Source organism: Lycium barbarum, chromosome 9 (genome assembly GCF_019175385.1).
Source record: "Lycium barbarum isolate Lr01 chromosome 9, ASM1917538v2, whole genome shotgun sequence".
Taxonomy (NCBI): domain Eukaryota; kingdom Viridiplantae; phylum Streptophyta; class Magnoliopsida; order Solanales; family Solanaceae; genus Lycium; species Lycium barbarum.
In genome coordinates, this window is record NC_083345.1 from 125,275,478 (window position 1) to 125,292,416 (window position 16,939).

The 16,939-nt window shown below is 33.5% G+C and overlaps 1 protein-coding gene across 1 annotated transcript; it reads right to left on the reverse strand.

The window, feature by feature from the left end:
* Positions 1-8,492: 8,492 nt before the first annotated feature.
* On the reverse strand, positions 8,493-16,501 carry LOC132609920 (cation/H(+) antiporter 18-like). Its single transcript, XM_060324129.1, has 5 exons — positions 16,208-16,501; positions 14,015-14,236; positions 11,885-12,338; positions 11,212-11,759; positions 8,493-11,118 (listed from the first exon to the last, which is right to left on the reverse strand). The coding sequence occupies exons 2-5, from the start codon at positions 14,207-14,209 to the stop codon at positions 9,904-9,906; spliced, it is 2,412 nt and encodes an 803-aa protein (XP_060180112.1). The 5' UTR covers positions 14,210-14,236; positions 16,208-16,501; the 3' UTR covers positions 8,493-9,903.
* Positions 16,502-16,939: the final 438 nt, after the last annotated feature.

Here is a 16,939-nt window from a genome sequence, read left to right on the forward strand (position 1 = left end):
AAAAAAAAAAGATCATTAGAAAACAATTAATTACACTAAAATAAGATACACAACAGTTAATAGATGTGTTAATTTACCTTGTCACAGCCCCTAACATTATGATTTGGCTCTCCGCAATTGCTACAAGTCATCACTCTACCTTTCCTTGAAAGCTTCCATTCACCTTGCCTCTTAAGGGCCTCATCTTTCCCTCTATCCCTCTTAATCCTGGGTCTGCCAGCAAGTTTGACAAAAACAGGTGGTTCCATAGCCTGAGAAGGGTCAACATTCCAGAATTGTGCACACCTAACAGGCTGCAACTTGTGTTTGTATGCTAGCTTGAATGCCTCTTTACTATGATACCAATGTATCTCAGAAATAGGATCAATTTTCTTGTGAATCATGGCCTTGATTGCATGTGGACATGGGATTCCAGTAAGATCCCATGTCCTACAAGTACACCTCTTTTGCCTCAAATTCACAACATGCCTATCATGTCCCTCTGTTACCTCATATCCACTGTCCCCATTTCCGTTGACCTTGCACACTTGGGCTATTTTCAAATACTCATTATACAAATTCATTATATTAGGACTGACCAAACCATACCACTTATTCACAAATTCATAATTCTCTCTCAACCTATTCATAACCTTAATCTTTATGTCATCCAACATCTCAATGATGGGCTTATACCTTGCTTCAAGTATCCAAGAATTGAATGACTCAGTAAAATTGTTGTCCACTCCTTGATTCTTACAGACTATATCAAGATAAGCTCTACACCATGTTTCTAGAGGATACCTGCTGATTAAGTCCTTTGCCATTATGGAGTTCAAGTGAGTGTTGCAACTGCTGTAAGAACCAGCTCCAAGTCCTCTTGGTCTCTTTATCAACCACTGCCCATGCTAGAGGGTAAAATTGGTTCATACTGTCTTGACCAATAGCAACCAATACTTGTCCCTTGGTTTTTCCTTTAAGGAATGTACCATCTAACCCAATAAATGGTCTTAATCCTTTCTTAAAACCCATTTTCAATGCCTTGAAACAAATATACATTCTCAAAAAATTCCTTTTACCTTGAGCTAGTGCCTCCTTGGACAAATTATTCACAACATCACTTCCAGGATTTGATTCTCTCAATTCATTTGCATAAGCCTCCAGTTTTTTGTAATTATATGTAAAACTACCTTCTAGAGTTTCCAGAACCTCTCTTTTGGCTTTTTTGCATTTTCCTTCACTTGCATTTAAATCAAAAACTCTATGTAAGTCAGCCCTCATATCTTTAACCTTGTATTTTGGGTTATCTTGTAATTTTCCCTTGAAATATTGAGCTATGGTATTAGAGTTAATCAGTGGGTTATCATATACTACACCACAATCACTATGAGGAATTAAAGTCTTAACAGTCACCCCAACAGTAGTCTCATCATCAGATATGTGGCATATGAATGGGCAGCCTATAGCATCACATGAATATCTCACCCTATGCCTATCACTTTTTTCAACAACTAACTCTTTTTGTTTGCCAGTGCATAAAGTCTACAGAAATTCCTTGCTTCTGGTATGTCCTTGAAGGTCATACCCTTAACTAACTCCCTAAAATCATTCAAATTTTCAGTGATAGCCCTTCTCTTGTGGGTAGCAAGTCTCTCTAATTCCTCACTATCATATTCTGGACAATCAAATACCATACGATTCTCATCCTCACTGTCACTATCACTACAATCTGTCCCAACCTCAGTAACAAAATTGGGTACTAAGAAAAGTGACTCATCATTTGTTAGAATATTTGGAACATGCACATCTATCCCAAGTTCATTAATAGAATTAGGTACAGAGAAAAATGATTCATCATTTTGTAGAATATTTGGAAGATGCACAGCTATTTCACATTCATCAGTAGCAAAGAAATGAATAACATGGTATTCTTCAGAGACAAATGATAATAATTTCCTAATACCTTCATCACCTTCTAATTCAATGTACTTTCTAGATGGTCCAACAACAATTAATTGTTGGACACCAACAAATCCTAACTGGGAAGTGTACTCATTTACAATGTCAATATAAGATAATAGATCAGGATCATACCCTCTCCAATAGTGAACCCATTTCTTTTCATACAATACATGTGGTTCTCTAATCCAATTACCACCATGATGGAAGAATAAGTTGACTTTTATCATCTTAATAACCTGCAATTAATTAGTAAATAAAGCAGTTAATTAATAAGGGACCACACACAATAGTATAAAAATGAAAAAAAAAATCAATTACTTTGGGTACCACACACAGTAGTATAACAATAAGGGACCCCCTCATAAATGTAAAACCTTGGAGCCATGTAGGTATGGAAAATAAATGAACTTTTATTCTTTAACTTAAAAGTTTAATGTTTTTTTTGTACTGTTCAAGGACCACAATCTGAAAACATGGAATTTTTTATCCACGAAGCAATATAAAATTCTGGACAAAGTATAAAAAAATATGGAATTGTTTATCCCAAAACACACACTTAACATGGAATTGGGTACATTTTTTAAGATAAAGCAGCCCAAACCCTTACGAATATGACGAAAAGGATAAAAACCACCTTTCATTATCATCACACCAGCTGAAACCAACCCTAAAACAACCCCCCCCCCAAAAAAAAAAAAAAAAAAGCAAACCTTATATTTAACTGTACCCAACCACCAACCCCATATTAATATCAGGTCCACAAGCCTACAAAACCTGAAACCAACACTAAAACCACTAAAACATAACTCCAAAAGCAAACCCGACAATTTAACCATATCCACCCATTTCAGGACCATATTAAAAAGCGTATGCAAACACATTAAACACGAAAAAATAACTAACAAAACAGAGAATCTAAGGAAAAAGTTGAAATCAGAACCCATTATTCAATGAAAATGTAACACATAAAAAACAAATAAAAGAACTTTAAAGCAGAAAAGGGACGATGATGAAAATAGTATCTTCAACTCATAGAAATCACGTCATAGATGAAGTTAGTTTTACTCTAGAGAGAGAGGTGGGTGGCGATTTTGGGTAGAAAGAGGTGTCGGCGGTATATTTTAGAGAGAGAGATTGTAGGTCTGATTTAGGGTTATTTGGGTAGAGAGAGATATTATTAACGTGTTTGGTGATTTAATTTAGTTGGGTCGGATCCGATTTTAATTGACCCAGATGAAATATAAGGGTTTAATGGGTTGGCCACTGTCAGCTTGACATGTGGTACTCCGTTAAACACAAGGGTATATTTGTTCCAAACTGTAACGGTAAGGGTATTAACAGCCCCAAAGTACAACGAAGGGCATAAATAAACTATTTTTCAAAGTTCAGGGGTAATTTTGGCCCTTTTCCGTTTCTAGAAAGCAAACGTATTTTTTTTCTTTTAAATAATGTTTATTATTTTAGAAAATTGAGGAGTTTGATCAAACTTTTACAGGAATATAAGTGTTTTTGAGGAGTAAGAAACTGTATTTTAGAAACTAAAAATACTAGTTTTTACGCAAAAATACTTTTAGAGTTTTAGCCTAAGACAAATTACTGCTCTAATATTGACAAAAGTGTTTTTCAACTTAATTAGTCAAACACAAATTGTGTGCTTCTGACATAAAATATTTTTCAAAATACACCAACAAAGCTTTGTTCAAATAAATTATTAATCGAACCCTAATATGAATATGAAATACCGAACGAAAAAAACACGTGTCACCTTTTATCAATTAATGTTTTCTTCATCCAATTAATCAAATTCATTGAAAAGTTGGCAGCGGCTCGACACCGTTCGTATTGCCTTTGCTTTATGGACCCCTACACTTATATAGCCTCCTCGTTTGGTTTTTATTTTATTTTTTATTTGGCGGTGTTTGATATGAAGCACGATTAAATTTAGATTTATGCCAAAAAAATTATATTGGGAATAAAATACTTTTTAATAAAAGCGATTTATATGTAGAACTTAAACTTGAGATTTTCGGTTGTCGAGCTTTTTTTTAAAATTAAGTTAATACTTAATAATTTTCCTAGATTAGTCACACGTTGCAACATTAATACTTAAATTATGGTGTGTATCAAATTACGAGATATTTTAATTAAAATTTTCATGCAGTATCAAGTGACATGAAAAATGGCTTCACCCTTTTTTATAGCGTGTAGGAGTTAAAGATTAGGTCAAAAGAAATATTTATGTGGCCTTTTTATGTTTTTGTTTTAAATTAATTATCTTTATATATTTATTATCCCTTATGCTTTAATGATAATTATATTTCAGGATTTGTGAAGAATAAATATTACAGTACAACATTTGACTAACAATTGGATTATAATGATATAATATTGAATGATTGATGTGAAGTGAACAACCACGGTAATATTATCTTCTTCTTTTGTTTTGCTTAGTCTTCTAATCTGACATATGTGTACATTAATAAAAGCAATTTGTCACAAGTAGTAATATTTAAGTACGTGGCATCTGACTCATTTTTAATCTTATCCAGTATGACTAACATGACTGCTCTTTTTTCCTATTATAATTCAAACTAGTTTCACAAGGTCCGTGCTAAACTCGGGCCTAACTCCAACTATAAAAGTAATATTTTAATTAAAAAAATATAATTCATGTTGGTAATAATTAAACTTCAAATAAGTATATTTTCAATATATTAAAGCAAAACTTTCATTTCACTCCTTTAATATTTTAACTTTCATTTTGATGAAATTATTTACTTCAAATTAAATGCAGAGGCATAATTTGAAATATATGAGTTTCGAATCCCAATTTTGTAAGTTATTTAGTTCTAAATTAATAATTTGTACATAATTAATGAACTTTTAAGACAAATATAGAATTTGGACCAAAGTGCTAACTAATTCGATCAAATCGGTAACTGACACTCTAATTCCGCCCTACTTCAAACTCATTTTTTGTTTGAAAGATTAATTTTAGTTAACCAAACAAGAGATTTTAAAGATAATCCGATCTTAACTGATAATATTGTCTTTAATTTAACATTATATGACATCATTTAATAATTTTTAAAACTTTCTGAAAATCATTTTTGTACTAGTCTTGGTAAACGAGCTCATTGAAGTATAAATATAAAGTAAAAGAATTTTCAGAAATTCTCAAATTTCAAAATACAAATACAAAGTAAAAGAAATGCTTACATGTAAAAATCTATAATAAGCAACAAATGAAAACGAAGAAAACAAAGAGCAACAAGAAGCAAGAATATCTAGCGAAGAAATGACTATTTTTTAAGTTAATAGATAAGATCAATAGAAGAAAGCAATAGGGAAAATAAAGTGCAACAGATGGGTTGTTCCTCCCTTAACCAGGGGTCTTGGGTTCGAGCCTGGGAATGAAAAAATCCTTGGTAGAGAGTGCTTTCCCCTTATTGGGCTCTATGAGACACAAATCTGGATTAGGCGAGCTCCAATACGGGTACCAGATACTTAATAGAAAATAGGTAAATAATGCAGAATGTTCGACAACTTTTAAAAAGTATATCATAAGAATAAAAAATAAATTTAGGACCTAGAAGTAATTAATTGAAAAGTTTGAATTTTTTTGAAAAAATTTTGTGAGGACTACAAAAGCCTTTTTGTTGTCCCTTATATATAGTAGTAATATAAGAAGTGCAGTAGCTAGGATAATTGAAATTCGTCCGTTCTTAACCAAACGCTTCAATTTTTTAGTCATAAGAGTAGAGAACATGTTGGTAGAAGCACTTCATCCCCTCGGTACGTTTATCCAGTATGTATCTAGATTATTTGAGATCAGAAACTTCAAATACTACCTTCCGAATTAAAAGGAAGATAAGATGTCACAAAAATATTCAAAGAGTCATCACGTATTATCAGAGATTCACTAATTTTCAACAATTTTTTTTGAATAGTACTATTAACAGTCACCGGTTCAAACCATGGAAACGACCTTTTGCAAAAATGTAGGGTAAGGCTGCCGACAATATATTCCTGTGACCCTGTCTTTCCCCAGACCTCGCATAGCGGGAACTTATTGCACCGGCTGCCCTGCCCTGGTAACATTTTCGATGCCTTCTCCGTCAGAAACCCCTTACCGACGAGCCGAATTCCGATAAAATATTCGTCAGAGATTAACAATTTTCTGATGGTGCTCATTTTTCTTCACCCCTAATTGACGAGTCAAATTCTAAATAGAATATTCGTCGGATCTTAACAATTCTTGGTTGTGTATCCTTTTCCTATTCTTTATTTAGGAAATTTTTGAAAAATGAGTATCTTTCTCAAACTAAAAAAGGTATGGAGAGAACATGGAAAAAAAGGATACCCCTTAGAAAAAGTGTGGTGCTTGCTTTGATATGTCAAAATCTAGATAAGAAAAAATCAATCTTTACAGGATCAAGATTGTGCTTTCATTATCTTTTTGTTTCTCTATTTTTGTAAAATCATGAGACAAAAAAAGATGAACCCTTGAGTTTATTCTTTTGTTCCTTCAATCTATTAACCACTCGATGTTGGCACATTTATGCAGTATTCTTTTCTTTCGATGACCATGCTGTACTTTTCTTTTTACGTAACGGTGGTGAATTTGAGATAATTTATGTGTATTTCGATAATATTATTGAGGACATGATTCTTTTAACTAATATAGGTATTAGATAACTCTACGTATATTTTTGGAATAAGAATCCACCCATAAGGAATGATTTATCAGTCTATTAGGATAAATATAATAATTTTAGTAGTTACTGTTAATTCTGATATTTTCCTATGAAAAAGTACACTTATAGTGCACGATTAATACATTGAAGAGACAAAGTTTTGCACCACACTCTCTTCTTTTCGGCATACAAGTTACGATTTAGGTTGTGGCATAGTGGGTTCGTCTGATATATCGTGATAATCGCCACCGATCTAATAACTCCTACCACGATCTTTACGTACCATCGATCTTCTACTTCCACTTTAAAGCGATTCCCATAAATTCTCCGTATTTATGCGCGTTATATAAATAGATTTATATGTTCCTACACGCATTTAAGACTACAATCAAATGAAAAGAAATCATCTAATATTATTTTCTGCAGAAATTTAAACTCTGATTTATCATAATTTTTATTTTACTTAATTGACCGCTAGACAACTTTCTTAGATGCATGGTCATCCTCATACTTTTCACACGAAACAAAAATATCAATGATCTTAGGTAAAGAACCGGTCCATAGTTCCTTTATTTCGAAAACATAATATCCTATGGCATAATTACTTAATATGAGTAATTTAATAGTGTATATATTTACGCTATTAATGTAATTCATGTATAATTTAAATTCATTATTTTATGTTGTTGTAGTTACTTTTGTCTTTTTTAGAGTATCCATTTTTGTCTTTATTTTTATGCAAATTTCTATCTTTCTTCCAATCCTAGGATGATAATGGAAAGTTTTTATGTTCTTCTTTATCTACTGTATATAATTTTTTGTGGGGTTTCCACACTTTTAAAAAGAATATGGATTTTCAAGAATATGCCATCTAAATATTCCTTGCTATGACGCACATGTCAATTGTCAAATATTAAAACTTACTTCCAAGTTTCCACATTTCATTACTATTTAAACACTTTATTCCTATTCTTCTCTTACTAGACATTGTTTGTTGGATTGCATTTCAATTTGTCGCGTACAATGAAAGTGACCTTCTTTCTATCTTTTAATTATTAGAAAAGTAACGTGGATGACCACCACCAAATAATATGCTTATAATACAGATTCTTGTCTGTGCAAACATGTATTTTCTCTATCCCAATTTATGCAATGTTTATTAAAAATTAAACCTTTTGTTGGAAGAAGCAAAGGTTTTTTTTATTTGTGTCATACGTGAATTTTCTGAGTTTATTTGTTTTTTTTCACCCCGTGTTCAGTATCCATATTGGGAGCCCGAGTAGAGATGGAGCAAGAATTTAAAGCTTATGAGTTTAGTCCTTTTAAATTATTGGGATCTTAATTAACAATTTGTACGTATTCAATGGATTTCTTAAGATAAATACAATGTTTAGACCAAAATTACTAGGTTCGGCCAAACCCGTAACTCATACTCTAGCTTCGCCCCTGAGCCCGACTAATCTGGATTTGTTTCTAAAAGTCCTATTTTAGGGGGTAAAGCGTTCCTTATAAAAGACGATTTTATTCTAAAGACTCGAACATGAGACTTCTGATTATTTATTGTTGAATATATGTTTTTGTTACTGCTGTTTTACTAGAATAATAAGTAGTTTAGTTGTTGGAGGAGTCTTTATTTATATTTGAATTTAGTTAGATAAGTTTTTAGTTGAGATAATTTAGGACTTCAAATTTTATTCTGTGGATTCTGCAAAAAAATTGTTTCCATGTTGGCTATTTAAAGCCCTCCATCCTTAATAAAATTATTGAAATACATTTTCAATCAATAATTTCAACCCCTTTTTGTTGCACCATCTTTTAAAAAATCAACAGTGGTATCAAGAGTCTCATTGATCTTACGGGATATGTGTTCATCTAAATAACCATTTTCAAAAACTATTTTCAACTCATTTTTAATCCTTGCTTATTTTCAACAAGCAGGACTATTTTTCAAGCAATACTGATTTTTAAGCAATATCAGTTTTAACCTATTTTCAAACATGGCAAGCAGCAACCTCTCTTTGAATGCCCCAAAAACTTTCACCGGCGAAAACTACCAGATATGATTTATGGAATGCTATAATGGAAGAACGTTACTTGCAAACACTCTGTGCAAATCCTATTAAAACACTTTCCAAAGAGCTTTCAAACAAGAAAAGATTATTGAAAATGCCTTTTATGCACCAAACCAAGAGAAGAAAGAGAGGGAAAAAAAAAAAAAAAAAGAGAGAAGAAGGGAGAGTCGTGGTAAAAAAGTGTGCAAATTCAAAAACACTCTAAAGAATTCAGTACCAACAAAAGCAGAAATTGAAGGGAGCAATTTTTTGATTGCTGTAACTAAAATAAAGGAGGAGTGTTGTATATTTGCTTTTGTTACTGCTGATTTACTAGAATAATAAGTAGTTTAGTTGTCGGAGGAGTCTTTATTTATAATTGAACTTAGTTAGATAAGTTTTTAGTTGAGATAATTTAGGACTTTAAATTTTATTCTATAGATATTCTGCAGATTTTTTGTTTCCATGTTGGCTATTTAAAGCCCTCCATCCTTAATAAAATTATTGAGAGACATTTTCAATCAATAATTTCAACCCCTTTTGGTGCACCATCTTTAAAAAACCAACATTTATTCTACATGATAATTCGACATAGCTATCTGATAAACAATAAAAGAAAATTTACTCCCAATGTTAATTTGGTACCAGAGTAGTTGGTCAGAAGAGGTGATACTATTATATCAATTATTCTTGGATGAAATATATAATGCAATCAAAGGCTACATTGTTAAGTAAAAGATAACTGTGACAATTATGAAATCAAGAAATTTAGGATAAGGATACACTTGTGATCTTTCAAAGCTATGTTGCTCTAACTCTTTAAAAATATCGTCGGTACGTGTCGGACCCTTTAAAAGCACCACATCTTTTAAAGATCCGATACAGATGCGGAAACATTTTCGGAGATTCCGAGCAGTATAGCTTCAGAGAAGCTTGGAGATTTTGCAGCTCTAATTACAAACACAAAGGCAGAAGGAAAAGCAAGGGAAATGAACTAACTCTTAACATTCCCTTAGCTATCTGTTACTGTACAAACTAATTGTGACTACTTCTTTTACCTATTTTTCGTGTTACTTCCTGTCACACATTAGGAGGATCAACAGTGTTCTCGCTTACTATCTACACAACTCGAACATTTGAACCTACCTAGGAGGATCAACAGTGTTCTCACTTACTATCAACACAACTCGAACATTTGGACCTACCTAGTACTTTCAGTTTGAATCATTATCGCCTTCTGTTAACTCGTCATCCTTCAACGAATTGATTGAATCTTGAGATAACTCACTTCGATACTGTTGCACCACCAAAACCGACGCTGTAGTTGAAAATTCGGGACAAGTTAGCAAGTTACCTAAAGGACCTAATTCCGGGCAATCACTCTTTTTATCCAAAGCTGCTACCACTTGACCCTCAGACATTCTTCCTACGAGAAACAAATTGCATCGGTTATATGCACGAATTAATTCTGTAGTCCCTGCTGCATCCTTTACTAACTTCTCTTCATAGTTGATCGAACCGTTATTGGAAGTTTTGTGTTTTAAGTCGGTAAGCAACTCTTCATCCTTGGATTGACCCTCGTCAGAACTATGAGTTTTGTCCATGTCTAACTTGACACTCCCTCCAACAACCTCGGGGTCCACTAGAAAACGAACCACAAGCAAGTTAATGCCAGGGTGCTCTGCCATACGCGTACCATAAGCAAGTGCTTCGCGATCATCATGGCCCCCGAAGAACAAGACGGTTACTTTAAAATCAACATTGCTAGCAGATACATGAGATGCACCACCGAGTCCTCGGTCTACCAAGATGCCAACTGAACAAGGCGCGTGTTGAAGGACTCTCCGGTTAACGTGCCTAAGATCAGCTCTTGTTGTTTCCAAATGTCCATCGATTCGTTGATGCTTATGGAACGGGAGAATTATCATCGCGACCCTCTTTCTCTCTGCACCAGTGATTATGTCCTCATGCATGCTATTCATCGGAGATATTGCAGTTGTTGGCCGGATGGACACCTTACTAAGATGCTCAAAAGTCTCAAAAGCAACAACAATTTGATTAGAATCTGAAACATCTCCTTTTTTCCAAAAAGGCAGTCCGTTTTTTCTAGCCTTGTGGACCATCAAAATCGCGGAAGATCTTTCAGAAAGTTCCATAAGGTGCATTGCATAGACACGGAGTCCTTCTTTCTTTGCAGTACCACGAGAAGACTCGATGAGATTGATCATCGTGGGAATATTCTTCGTGCTATGGAAACAGGTCAAGATTCGGAGTTGTTTGCTCATGTCTTTCCTCTCAATCGTTCTGTTCTTGTACTTGGTTATAGCCAGTTTAGCCGGCTTATAAACTGATACCACTATAGGTGTCGTGATGAACGTCGTGAAGAGGGCCATCAACACCATGATGGCAAACGTTTGATCATTCAGTACCTGCAAGATTGAACATTCGAAACAATGTAAACTTACAAGAACCAAATTTTCAAAATTGATAGTAAAAGTTTAGTCGATGTAAATTAAGCGTACCCCTCTATCTTTTCCGATGTTGAGGACAATGAGCTCCACTAGACCTTTCGTGTTCATCAAAAAACCAAGCGTAACAGCTTCCTGAACGGGCATCTTACACAAGAGTGAGACTAAAATAGTGCCAACGATTTTCCCAAAACACGACGTAAATATGACTAGAACAAGAAGACCCCATGATTGTGCCCCTTGAATAGTAGCTACATTTGTCTTTAATCCACTCGAGACGAAGTACAACGGAAGGAATAGACCGGAAACAAGATCCTCAACTTTTTCCACTAAGGCACCGGAAAACGGTCCTTCCTTAGGTACAAGAACTCCAAGCACGAAAGCCCCGAATAAGGCATGAATACCAATAGTATCAGTAACAAATCCTGCAGCTAACACGGCTCCAAGTGTAGCGCAGACGTACAACTCATCAACCGGCTCACCATCAGCACAACGTTTAGCCATCCAGTTGAACACCGGAGGGCCAATGACCGTGCAAAGCAGGACGAATCCGGTCCCGCACAAAAGTACCCATAGTGAAATAAGGGGTGAATGACCAGTACCTGAAAGTAGGAGTGACAAAATTAGCTCATGAAAATATGATCCGCTCAAGTTTATAACCCCCTATTTAGCCCAAACATTTTGACCCGCCCGTATTTAGTCCAACCCGCACATTTGACACCCTTACCTGAAAGGGCAATAGCAAGGGCAAGCAAAATCCAAGCAGCCACGTCATTAACTGCTGCAGCAGACATGGCCATTCGACCAACATCAGTCGTTAAAAGCTTGAGTTCAGCTAGAATCCGAGCCAAGACGGGGAAGGCGGTGATAGAAAGGGCAACTCCCATGAAGACTAGAAAAGGACCTTGGCTAACTCCCTTGTTAATACTTCCTCTAAGAACAAATGATGTCCCTATTCCTAATGCAAAAGGGAGGCTAATTCCAGCAAGGGCAATACTAAGAGCTTTTTTTCCAGTACGACGAATAGACCTTGGATCTAACTCGAGCCCAACAAGGAAAAGAAAGAAAAGGAGGCCAAAGTTGGCTAAAGTGTCTAACACTGTGAGGCTCCTTGGTGGAAATATTAAGTCTAGATACTTCTGGTTCCGGCCAAGTGCAGATGGACCGAGTAGAATTCCTCCCTGCCAAAATAGAGATCAATTATAGTCAGACCTCTATATAACTATCATTCTCTATAACAACATTTCACTATTTCAGTCATGTTTTCTATGGAACCAATCTTTCATATTATGTTTTATTACATGTTTTCTATAACAACATTTCGCTATAGCAGTCAAAATGTATCCAGAAAAATGACGCAATTATAAAGAGGTTTGACTGTATCAACTATTTGCTGCACTAGCAAGTAATGTTACAGAGCAATGTTTCATAGGGCCATAATAGTGCAATACATAGATCTTTTTCATGAAATCAAGATCATTAAGAAGAAAATTTTGCAGATATGTAACTGTAATACTTATCGATATCATGCAAATCAGTATAGTTATATTCGTCACTCAATAAGTTCATTTGAAAAGTTGTAGACACCTTTCTTCCTCAACTTTTGATCAGAAAGGCAGATAGGAACAAGAATCCATCAACAATTAAGTAACTAGTTGTCTATGTAAAATATTTCATATACTTATTTCGTGAAATCCTCATGAATTTGTGCAATTAGTTACAATTTGGACATTATGGTCTCAAAAAGTCTAATCTTATAGAAAACACGTCCCAATTTGTTGGTTTCCAAATTCCACCTGCATGATTAAGCCCATATCACGATATCAAATCTATATTGCTCGGACTCTAAAAAATACTTCCACACCCGTATCGAATCCTCCAAAAAATATGACACTTTTTGAAGATCCGACACGTACCCATCTCCATTTTGAAAAGTCTGACTGTCTGTGCAACATAGTGTCGAATGCTTATTAGTTAGAGTCAGCACGTCGATTTCTTTAGTGTCGATTTCATCACAGGAACATAATAAAAATCATTATATCACATAGTAATATCTTAGAATCTTTCTCTCTGGCTTTCTCTGCTCTGCTTGCTTAAACAAGTGCAGAGTAATACTTATAGATGCACATTGAAGACAAAAGGAGGGAACACGTCCACTCCCTTTAACTCAAACTATATATACATAACATATATACTTGAAACGAAGAGTTTAACTTCTATACACAAGCTGTTTTAAACTGCTCATATAAAAGTGAGATTAGTAACCTGAAAAATAAGGCAGGTTAACTTTGAATCATAATCAAATATAAAGTTGAGGGGGTACATTTGGACCTTATTCCTGAATAATTTTGATGTATGGAATCCACTTCGTTTAACTCGAACTATATATGCATAACATATACTTAAGTAAAGAATTTAATTTCTATACACTAGCTATTTTATACCGTTCATAAAAAAGTGAGACTAGTATTCTGAAAAATAAGACAGGTTAGTTTCTACAAGAAGTTAAAGTACACTGATAGTGTAAAAATCATTATATCCCATGAAAAATAGTACTGACAAATGCACGTTGAAGGTGATAGGTATGGACACGTTCACTCCCTTTGACTCAAATTATATATACATAACATATACTCAAAGCAAAGAGTTTAACTTCTATATACTAACTATTCTAAACCGTTCATAAGAAAGTGAGATTAGTAATCTGTAAAATAAGACATGTTAATTTCTACAAGTACAACTTAAAGTGCAGTGATAGTGTAAAAAGTTTAACTTCTATATGCTAACTGTATAGGTTACGTTGATTTTTACGACAAGTTAAAGTACACTGATACTATAAAACGAGAGAAAGACTTACAATAATCTCAGCAATGACGCGGGGCTGTCTTAGAGGACGGAGAAGATAGGCGAGGACTCGAGTGAGTACAAGCACCAAACATATTTGTACAATTGCAAGTGGAAGTGCATAATCCAATGGACTGTCCCCTTGGAATACTCCATTTGATGTAGCTTTCATAGGTGTTGGACAATTCATGGTGGTAGTTGAAGCCATGTTTGAGCTTGAAGAAAACAATAAAATCTAGGGAAAATTTCAGAAATATACAAGTTGGTCACTTACATTGCAAAAAAATAGTCCAAAACTTACATTACAAAAAATAGCCCAAAATATACAGACATATACACACATATACAGATACTTATACCAACATATACAAACATATAAGAAGGCAGAGAGAGAGAGAGCGAGAGAGAGAAAAAAAAGTTTGGGTCATTTTTTGTAAGAATTAAAAAAAAACGGTCAATTTTGGTAGCATTGTTGCCCCAGTTAATATACAGTGTAATTTTCTCTAAAATCTATGTCTTTTTTCAATATCTGCACGTCAAAATCATGTAGAATAAATAAGATTACGTGTTGTCCTTTTTCTTTTTCTGTAATGCTTGACAAATATTGTAACAGTCAGTGTTCCAAGATTTAATCTTTATAGGTTGAAGGTTCTTAATTCAGAAACTAATAAATCTCTTAATGATCTCTACATTAATTCACCTCAGAAGATAGACTAGATAGTAGCATATTTATTTATAATATTGTGAAAATTAGAAATTGGAAAACTACTAATCCTATATAGATATGTATTAGATAAATTAACAAATATCTAATCCTAAACAATTTTGGTTTCCTCGTACAACTTTGAATTATCCTATTTGGATATGTATTGAATAAATTAAGAAGTACCAAATCCTAAATAATTTTGGTTTCGTAATACAACTTTACGTTAATCTTTCAACGATAAAGAAAAAAGTAGTGGTAAATAATTATGGACTTCTAAAAACTCGGAAAAGGGCCAGAGCAAGAGTAACTAATAAATTGATGAAATTATCGTAACTCTATCTTTACTAAGCAAATTAAATTTACCTGCCAGAACTTAATATTCAGTATTCACGTCAAACCAAGTAATTAAGTTAATCGTAATAGTTAAAATTCAAAATGAAAACATGTATCTTATCCCTGCTTAAGTAATTATAAATATGTACAAAACATTTATTCTCTCCCTCCTATTTTAACTGTCACTTTAAACTCTTTTCGCGTCCATTAAAAAAATAGTCAATACTCCATAAAATATAATTTACTAAGTTACCTCTATTTATTAGATATTTTTTCAAGAAATTAGCATTATAAAAATGATCTACCACTACTTATTTAATGTTAAGAGTATAGTTGGAAAATAACTTTATTCTTAAAAACCTAAAATGACACTTGTTTTTTTGACACTTTTTTGAACTAAAACGACTATTAATTTGGGACGAGGAAAGTACTATCTTGCATTTGTTGATTTTGGTGTAAATAGGGTGCAAATAATTTTACCTAAATAACTTACGTCTGCTATTATTATTGAGCAAGCCAAACCAAAAAAAAAAAAAATCAAAGCGCACATCTTTTGTATTTCCTAGAAACTAGCTAGCAATGATATTGCTTCTCCTCCGTTTCTTTTAAGTAAAAACAACTCAAAACATGGTCCCTTCCATAAAATCTAATAAGGTGATTCAAAATAGTAAAATAAACTCACAAAAAAGTTAAGGAGACTCGGGACTCATTTGACCCATGAGAATTTTTCACTTTTTTCGAAATTTTTTTCCACTTTATTTGAAAATCACTATTTGGCTATGAAAAATTCAAATACAGTTGTATTTGAAATTTGAAAAACACCTAAAACTCTGTTTTCACTTTTTTTCCATTTTTAGTACATTTAAACAATCAAATATTATTCGCAAAAATTATAACCAAACACAACTCTATCTTCAGCTCCAACTTCAAAAATTCCAAACAAAGTGAAAAATATTTGATTTTCATGGCCAAATGCCTACTCAATATCTATTATGTATAAGTTATAACAAAATGATAAGAAATTCAAACGTCTATTTTCATCATTTTTCAAGCATTATTGTAACGAGAGCTTTAACCTTATACTTGCCCTCATTTCCTTCAAGTTTCATAAATATGGCAAAACCAGAATCTTTTTTATGTTTAATACATTGAGAGAGAGAGAGAAACCTGAATGCTGGAGAGTTTGGACAAAGTTGAAAATTGGAGAAAAATCTGCACTTCAAAACAATATCTTTCTCTGCAAAATCTTGGAGGAGAATTTATTTTGGTAGATGAATTGAGCAGGTTTTTGTTATTATTATTATTATTGTGAAGAAGAAGACAAAGAAGAGATAAGAGAGAGAAAGGAGGAGAGAAAAACTTTTCCAAAGAGTTTGGAACTGATGGCAAAATAAATTAATAACCAACAACAAAATGAGAAAGAGGAAGTGAGAGAGATATGGGGAATTGTGTGTTTAGGACTGCTATAAACATTAGCCTTCCATTAACTCTATTTATAGAGCCATGAAAAAAAAATTGTCATATGCCCATGATGGCCTTGCTTTTTTTTTTTTTATTGTATTCGGTATCCATTTTACAGTGTGGTAAAATTATAAGCATAGTAGATTTTGGAATTGCCATTTAAGTTATAGTCATAGTACCTAAAAGTGCAAATTTACTCACTTTGAATAACTTCAACGTATGATGGCTAAAAATTAGGCGCAAATAAAATGCCGAAAAATATTCATTCTCAAGGCCGCTTGAAACCTGAAATCTCTAATTAAGTATGGGAGGATCTTATTCATCTCACTTTAACCCGTGACCAATTATGACGATCTTTCTCGTGTGTTTGATCAGCAAGATCCTAAATCAAACATATGAGCAAGGCCATCTTAATCGCTAAAAATTGCAGTGAAATGA

Bases quoted from the DNA above. Each gene is read 5' to 3' on its own strand.
- LOC132609920 (XM_060324129.1), bottom strand. From the start codon at position 14,209: ATGGCTTCAACTACCACCATGAATTGTCCAACACCTATGAAAGCTACA. The intron at 12,339-14,014 runs GTAAGTCTTTCT...CTATTTTGGCAG, and splicing joins GCGTCATTGCTGAGATTATT to GGAGGAATTCTACTCGGTCC. The intron at 11,119-11,211 runs GTACGCTTAATT...TCAATCTTGCAG, and splicing joins ACATCGGAAAAGATAGAGGG to GTACTGAATGATCAAACGTT.